Raw genomic sequence first — 8,507 nt, 5'->3', positions numbered from 1 at the left:
ATGGGAGGAGCTACAGTACCCAATGCAACTACCGTAACCGATATATCGATGTCTACAGTATCCCCAACTACAGTAACCAATGAAAAATCTGAAGAGCCAACGACTACAGTAATCCCAGAGATGTCAGAAGGTGAGCAACTGCGCTCTGTCGAACACAAAACTATTTTCAGTAGAGCGCATTTTCTGTGCACGCTTCTTACAACCGCGCTCTATCGAAACCGGAGAAAATAGTGTGCAAAATTGAGAGACTCAGAGACAAAGAGACATTTTTTCAAGGGCATTTTGGTGGAGCGCATTTGTAAGAACTGTGCCGAGTTAATACATTTGAATTTCAGCACCCACCGATCAACCGACTACAGTAAGCACCACTGTGGATCCGAACGGTGACGTAACTACCGAAGCAACTACAGTACCCAGTGATGAACCGACTACAGTAACCACTGTTGGGGAGATCACCACGCTAGAACCAAATGGTAAAGTTGTACCTGCTACAGTACACAATGATAACGAAATTACAGTAACCGATGTGGCAGGAGCGGGAGAGTCGACTACTACTGTAGATTTGAATCGTCGTGTAGTGGTGACTGAAGCAACTACAGTAACCGACGACGAGGAGCCTACAACGATACCAGAGACGACTACTGTAGAACCGATTGCTACCGAAGCAACTACAGTACCCCCCGCTGGAATTCCGGGTGAAGAGCCGACTACTGTAGATTCAAATCGTGTTTTAGTGGTGACTACCGTAACCGATGATACCAGTGAAGAGTCTACGACGGTGCCAGGAGCGGGAGAGTCGACTACTGTAGATCCGATTGGTGTAGTGGTGTCAGAAGCGACTACAGTAACCGATGATACTACAGTAGCGGTGCCTGGCGGAGAACCAATAACTACTGAAGATCCGATGGTAGCTACAGTACCCACTGGTGAAGCGACTACAGTGATCGATGACGTGCCAGGAGCGGGAGAGCCGACTACTGTAGATTCGAGCGGTGGCATAGGCATAGTTACCGAACCGTTTACAGAACCCAGTGGCGAGCCGACTACAGTAACCGATGATGTGCCAGGACCTGGAGTTCCAGATGACGAGCCAACTACAGTAGACCCTAATCAGGTGGTGGTGAGTACCGACGCAGCTACAGTACCCAATGATGAAGCGACTACAGTAATCGATGATACCGGTGAGAAGCATACTACAGTACCAGGAGCGGGAGAGCCGACTACTGTGCATCCGATTGGTGTAGTGGTGACAGAAGCAAGTACTGTAACCGATGATACAGGGGAGGAGCCTACAACGGTGCCAGGAGGAGTGCCAGGAGCGGGAGAGCCCACAACAGTAGACCCTAATCTGGTGACCGATGAGCCCACAACTATCGTCGCTGAAGTAACCGACGAGAATGGGGAGGTCGTTACAGTACCACCCATTCCCGAGCCGACAACTGAACCAGACTATCCAACGGACACTGACGAGCCGACTATAGTACCACCAGAAGACGATGAGCCGACTACAGAGGACCCGGATAACTTAGGTACAGTAATCTCCATTTTCAGATGAAAATGTCCAAGTGTGTCACGGTCTCCCTGATAGTCCCACCCACTCAGATTGTGTATGGACTATACAGATCAAACCTAGAACTCTATTTTTGTAGTTGACAACTTTTTGTTAGCTCCGCCCACTTTTGAGATATGCGTCTTTGAAACAGGCAGTGAGAAAAGCGTGCTTTGCGGAGGTTTCATCTTTAAAGACGCACATATCTCAGAAGTGGGCGGAGCTAACAAAAAGTTGTCAACTACAAAAATAGAGTTCTAGGTTTGATCTGTATAATCCATCTAATATTTTTGTAATGGGTCAATTAGGGGTGCCAAGACAGCCTCTCAAAGTTAAACATTTTTCACTAAAAAATCTAAAAAAAATTTTTAAATTCATAACTTTACAACTTTTCCAGTGACTCCCGGTCTCCCACCAATCCCCAATCCAACAGCTCCAGTTGCTCAACCGACCGCTGCCTCGGAAGCTCCGCCCACCCCTCTTGAAACCACACCGGCAGCTCCTGAAGCGGCAGCATTGACGGGCACGGAACAGACACCTGAGGAGAAGAAAAATGAAGAGGAATTCAGGTAAAAAATTAATTGATTTGAGAGGAAGGAGCGTACTTGACACTCTAGAAATAGTTATGCGGCAAATATGCAAAAATGGGCGGAGCCTAAATTTCCAACTCTCCGAAAATTGACTCAAACTTTATGAAAATGAAGTTCCCGACGTTTTTCAACATTCTCAACACACTAATACACATAAACTTTAATTTCTCGCAAATTTAGGAGTTCATGCGGCAAACATGCAATAAAGGGGCGGAGCCTAATTCGCTAACTTTTCGAAAATTGACTCAAAAACTTTGAAAATTGATATCCCGGCGTTTTTCAACCTTCTCAACGCACTGATGTAAATGAAATCTATTTACACACAGTTTTAGAAGACTATGCGGCAAACATGCAATAAAGGGGCGGAGCCTAAATTTACAACTTTGCGAAAATTGACTGAAACTTTATGAAAATTGATATCCCGACGTTTATCACAACGCTGAATTTCAAAAATCACAATAATTTTTTTTAGAAAAAAGATCTTCGCCTTCGAAATGGGCACCTGTGTCGTCCTGCTGGCAACGAGTGTAGCTGCTTACGTGGCATCATTCATGGCATTCAATCATGTGAAGAATATGATAAAAACGGAGAAAATAGGAGCGAAGAATGGGAAAAAGGGCGGGAAAACGAATGGAAAAAAGACGGGAACGAAGACACCGAATAAGAATTTGAAGAAGAAATAGTAGATCATGATTTGATCTACTTTAATTTATTTATTTCGTAATAAAGATTACTGTAAGAGTGTCCCTCTGTCTGTTTATCCAGATATCCAGATATTTCTAAATATTTATCAATTAGTAGTTACACTTTTCACTCTCACTACATTTATCACTTTTTTCTTAAAAAAAGGATTTTTCTTAAAAAATGGATGAGTGAAATAGAAATAACAAGTGATAACATGTGCCTGAGCATCAATAGAATACGGGCGGATCAGGTAGACATGGAAGAGAAAATCGTCGAAGAATTCGAATAGAGCGATTGAGACATTGATAATGACTGGAATTAGGAGGAGAGCCATCGTCACGGTAAACACTTTTTCCGCTTTTGAGTCATGCTTACGGCTTGTTATCAGGGATCTGGAAATTATGCATTTTATTCGAGGGAAAATGAGGATAGAATAGAGAGGAGGGTAGGTGATGTTAGAGAGACGGTAGAATCTTTTAATTACTCATTCAGTTCATTAATCGTGTCGTTAACTTCTTTTTGGTTTCTTGCTAGAGTTTTCATTGCATCGCGAGGATTAAGGATCGCAAATTCACTGAATGAAACTATTTTTGAGTTAGTTTGGAAAGGAGGACTGATGCCATATTTGGTTTATTGCAGATTCAGATACTTCAGACAATTCTAGGAAATTCTAATTATTGACGCATATTTATTTATTTATTTATTCGCTCTAAACGGTACAATTCCCGTTCTGTTCTGACTCAAAATAAGCTTTGGTGGAAGAGTTTTCCCACGCAGCCGTGTAGTCCTCTCGGACAAGATTTCTGCTCAATTCTTCGTTTTCTCGTTTTTTCAACAAGCTTTAGTAGATTTTTCAATTTCTTCAAGATATGTTAAATATGAAATAAAATGTTTCTGTGCAAGGAAAGATCGCCCCCACGCGGTGGCCACCTCCACTCCCATTTTAACGCTGCGTTCAATTTTTGTGTGCAATTGGGCGAGCGTTCGTTGCACAGAAAATTTCATTTCATAACATATCTCGAAGAAGTAGAAAAAAACTACTAAAGTTTATTGAAAAATGCGGGGAAAGCTAGGAATTGAACAGAAATCTTGTCCGAGAGGACTACACGGTCACTCGGAAAAACCAGGGTTGGGAAATTCCTGAAAAATTTCTCTCAGCCCGGCCCGGCTCCTGTAGAAATTTGAATAGTTTTTGAAAAAAAGTTACTTTTTATGAATATTTCAAAAAAATTATGAAGGAATTGTGCACATGTTTTGAACCCGGGCCGGTCCGGAATTTCCCAACCCTGGGAAAAACTCTTCCACCTAGGTTCATTTTGGGTAAGGAGAACGGGAATTGTGGCGTTTAGTGCAATTTATAGCTTATACTCGATGAAAGTTTCTATCGGTATCTGAAGTTTAGAAAAAATACTTCAGTCCTCCTTTAAAACGTGAGCGTGTTGTGTGTATCCCTCTCTTGAACTTACCCATCCTAAAACTATCCCTTAGAGTTATTCACATTCAGAAAAATTGTTGAATCAAAAATTATGTGTCAGTTTGGAGATATGGGACGTCACCTATATCATTGGAAAGCTGATAAAACGCGGATTCCAAATATGCACTCAAGTTTTTCCCTCGAGGCATGGTATTCGAAAAAAAATAGATCAAAGTTTGTACCGCTGACAAGGCATTACTTTCCAGATGATTGAATCTTACTAAACGTTACTTACTATTAGTTCTTTGTCAAACTTTACATACATTATCGTTTTAACTGTTATATTTCACAAAAACTGAAATTGAATAACTTACAACTGTCGGCTCTCCCTCAATTTCAAAAACATAATAAAGTTCAAGACACTGATTGTAATCACCACAAATGGGTTTATAACCACTTCAATGATAAACGACAAGGGCTGTAAAATTCTTCATCTAAACATATTTCTGCATTATCATTTACTAACCATTTTCGCATTATGCCTAATCAACGACATGACCATAATTGCTCCGTGGGGAAATGGGTCTCCAAGTTGAGAACAGGAAGCATTTTCCATGTACCGTGGGAGAGCAAGGAGGAAGGCGACGGAAATGAGGAAGGGAGTCAGGTAGGTTAGGTAGAAACCTGCTTTCTGGAAATAAGTGGAAGATTGAAACTTCTGTGTGGTAGACATAAACTTTAATCATTTCGCAACTACGACGTTTCGAGACAAGTCAATTTGTAATACATTAATATCCTTATAGCTAACCTTATAGTTATAGTAAGGATGCCGGGATTAGAGCATAAGTTGACCACAGCACGCGAGGAGTAAGGTCCGCAACGAACAGATTTGAATTTTTTCCGAGTAGCGTTGCGTGCGCGGTGCGTTATATATTGAAAAATACGGCATAAAAACGTGAAAATCCTTGGAACTCAGCTAAGTTTTTTTCCGTTCCAATCGTTGTGCGACGGGGCGCGTTTCCGCATCCTTACGGGGCGCACTGCTATGGTTGGCAATGTACGAGAAAATTTTTTTAAATCATACTTCCCAACCGGACCGAGCCGGACCGACGGTTTTTCTTACATAACGTTTTTCAGAAAAGGCGATTGATAGCTCAAAAGATGGGTATTTTGAATAGGCATCCATTAAAAGTAATATCAATTTCCCCAAAAAAATTACGCGAGTTAAATCGATTTCGTCTTGAACGAGCCGAAGGCGGTATTGGCTCGTTTGTTTAAAATTATTTAAAATAGTTCCATTGCACAAACGAAACCTACTTGACAACCTTACCTCTTTCAGATAGCTCGAAGTTGTTAATAAAAACACTCTCATCACACAAAATAGAATAATCGAGAAGTATTTCGAATAGATGATTCCAGAATTCAAGAACATCAAGACCTTCAGAATTCTCTCTGGCTTCCTGGATGCACACCACACCGTCATCCATCCGGTATCTGGGATACGAATTACAAAAAAAGCAATGAATACGTGCAATAGACACAGTGTTTGCATAATTAAAAACTGACGGAATAGCTCCGGATGCAGGTTATTTTGACTGAGAACTTTGTGTTTTCTCACATATAAATAGATCATTTTTAGAGTGATTATGATAGTAGGAATACAATATATGGCACTGATAATAGCATATGCAGAGAAATAATTAAAATGATATATAAATTTTATATATTCTTTTTGACCGAATATCGAATGTTTTTCTTCTTCGTGATCGTGTTCTTCAGACATACGAGAAATTTTTTTTTAATGAAAAAAAGAAAGAAAAACTGAAAACTGAATAGAATGTCTGTCTCACAACTTGTTTTTTTCGTGTTTTAATCAGAAACCCGCTTCTTTTTCTCAGAATTTCACCTTCTGACTAGTCAGTTCTGATGAAAAAAATGAAAATGTTCTCGAGAAAAAATAAAATTGTATGCTTTGATAGACGGGATTTGTCGAAAAATGATGGGAGATTTTTCACTATTGTTGTGCACTTTTAGAATATGACAATTGCTTTTTAGATTTAATAGTTTCTATTTATGTGATTTCCGCAAAGTACGCTACGCGTTTTGCAGATTTCTGATATTGATAAAGTTTCTTGGTTTCCAATGGAATTTAATTAGGTACAGATATTTAGGGGTACCATGGTACTGCGAAAAAATAGAGTCCCATCAAGAATTTTCAAAAAAAATTCGCGGGAAACGCAAGTGCGGATGAAATTCCACAGGGGTGCGAGACGTAAGGTCCGCACCGAAAAGTTTTGAAATTACCGGCCGAGTCGCGTTTTTCATTAAAAGATACGAAAAACACACGCTAAACTGGAACTTCGCACTCAGCCATGTCTTTTGTTCGGCACCGTTTTTTAACGCGCAGCATAAAACTTCAAGATTAACTCGTTGATTTAACATACTTGTCAAATGACGGGCCGGTTCGTCAGGCCCGTCTTGTCAGGGATATGGGATTTTTCAGAAAAATTTTCAAAATTTTTTTCAATTTTCAATTTTTCATGCGGAAAAATTGACAAAAAGACACTCATATTGTAAGGTATTCGGATGAATCCCTTAGGCCTGCTCGGCTCTTTGTCTAAAGCCCACAGTTGTTTCACCAAATTTGACACTTTCAGAAGTCAATTATTTCGCGTCGAAACTGCTCGCCTCCGCTCACAGTCTCGTCGCCACAATTCCTAGGCCTGCAACTGTCATCGCCGCCGTCGTCGTGTCTGCCGTCTCTCTCGTCGCCAACGCTCTCTCGCCGCCACCGCCACAACGACACACCGCCACTACGAGGACTGTTTGACCTGGCGCTCAACCGCCATGGCGCCAACCTATGGATTTACTAACTCCGCCCCCTTTTCACCGCTATATAAGCTGAGAATTCCCCCTCTCTAGGCAGTTCTTACGGGTGAACTTGCACCAGTCCCTATTTCTCTTTGTAACCCTCTTTCACCCTTTCTCTTGTAACAATTGAGTAACTAATAAACTAGTAATTGAGTATAAAAGTCTTGCGTTGCTTACTGGTAGCAGCGACTTAGGTTTTTCTTAAATTTTTTTAGATTAACTTATAAAGACCCACCCACGCTTCCCACCCTTTGTATTCTTCTTACTCTTTTATTGATTTTGCCTCTGGCTCGGGACCATAACCCGATTTTATCCTCTTTTGTTACTCTCCTCTCACTCTCTTTTTCTAGACAGGGCCCGTTTAGTTTAAGTTCCTTTTGTGTTAGGTTAGGTGTTAGATGCTTAGATTATCCATGTAGGGAATTAGGGCGTAGGACTCTGTTTATCTATTGTATGCCTCTACGTTAATTTCTGTCACGTATCTTTTCGTAGCCGGCTCCCTAGATAGCAGTGAGCACGGGTTCTAAGACCTGTGCGCTGTCGAAGGAGTGCAGGTTGATAAATTCACAATACTGTTTTATCAAACCATTTGCCCCTTCCCAAAAACCCGGTTTTTCGACCGATATTCTCTCAAATCGGTCAGCACGGATCGACACTCTTCATGCTCCTGGTTCTCGAGGAATTTTCTGGAAATCCCGTCGCGAAGGATCTTCTGGATGCCGTCATCGAGTGACAACCATGGAACGAGCAACAATTCGGGAGAGAGCTGTTTTGGTCGTCGGCAAGCTGGGATCGTTGGTTTCGATGCTCAAGGAACACGTTTTCGAATTTGGAGTCGCCTTCAATCGACTTGGAAACTTTTAGATGGGGATCAAACACGCGGGTTCTGAAACCTGCGCGATCGCCTCTATTAGTGTGTTCGTGCTGCATTGGATTTTCATCCAACAAAACCATATCAGGTTAGCGAATCTATTCGCGAAGCCGCTTCATTTGTCAACTGCTGGAGTTGGCGATGTCGATAGTGTGAGTATGCACACTCACTGGACGTCTTCTACAACAATGGCAAAGACTACAACGTCTCCGAAACATCGGGAAAATCGTGACGTCTAAGAATTCGACGGCAGTCAATTCTGGACCAGGAGCAGTGCTGCAACAAGCTGTCTCCGACAAGCAATCTTGGACGGTCTCTCGCAAACCTCCAGAAGAAACGGAAGGTCTCTCGTAAACCTCCAGAAGAAAACGGAAGGTCTCTCGCAAACCTCCGAGAAGCAGACGGTCTCTCGCAAACCTCTGGAAATGGACGGTCTCTCGCAAACCTCCAGAAGAAAACGGAAGGTCTCTCGCAAACCTCCGAGAAGCAGACGGTCTCTCGCAAACCTCTGGAAATGGACGGTCTCTC

The 8,507-nt window shown here is 41.8% G+C and overlaps 2 protein-coding genes across 2 annotated transcripts; one reads left to right on the top strand and one right to left on the bottom strand.

Annotated features, from left to right (window-relative positions):
* On the top strand, window positions 1-2,822 carry GCK72_011066 (uncharacterized protein; the record flags this gene model as incomplete). Its single annotated transcript, XM_053728192.1, has 4 exons — window positions 1-130; window positions 336-1,529; window positions 1,947-2,118; window positions 2,612-2,822. The coding sequence occupies 4 exons, from the start codon at window positions 1-3 to the stop codon at window positions 2,820-2,822; spliced, it is 1,707 nt and encodes a 568-aa protein (XP_053587769.1).
* Window positions 2,823-3,303: 481 nt separating this feature from the next.
* GCK72_011065 (uncharacterized protein) lies at window positions 3,304-5,789 on the bottom strand (the record flags this gene model as incomplete). The annotated part of the gene is made up of 4 exons (XM_053728191.1): window positions 3,304-3,397; window positions 4,612-4,715; window positions 4,764-4,928; window positions 5,568-5,789. 4 exons carry the CDS (start codon window positions 5,787-5,789, stop codon window positions 3,304-3,306), a joined length of 585 nt encoding a protein of 194 aa, XP_053587768.1.
* Window positions 5,790-8,507: the final 2,718 nt, after the last annotated feature.

Source organism: Caenorhabditis remanei, chromosome III, assembly GCF_010183535.1.
Source record: "Caenorhabditis remanei strain PX506 chromosome III, whole genome shotgun sequence".
Lineage (NCBI taxonomy): Eukaryota > Metazoa > Nematoda > Chromadorea > Rhabditida > Rhabditidae > Caenorhabditis > Caenorhabditis remanei.
This window is presented reverse-complemented; position numbering and strand designations above follow the sequence as displayed.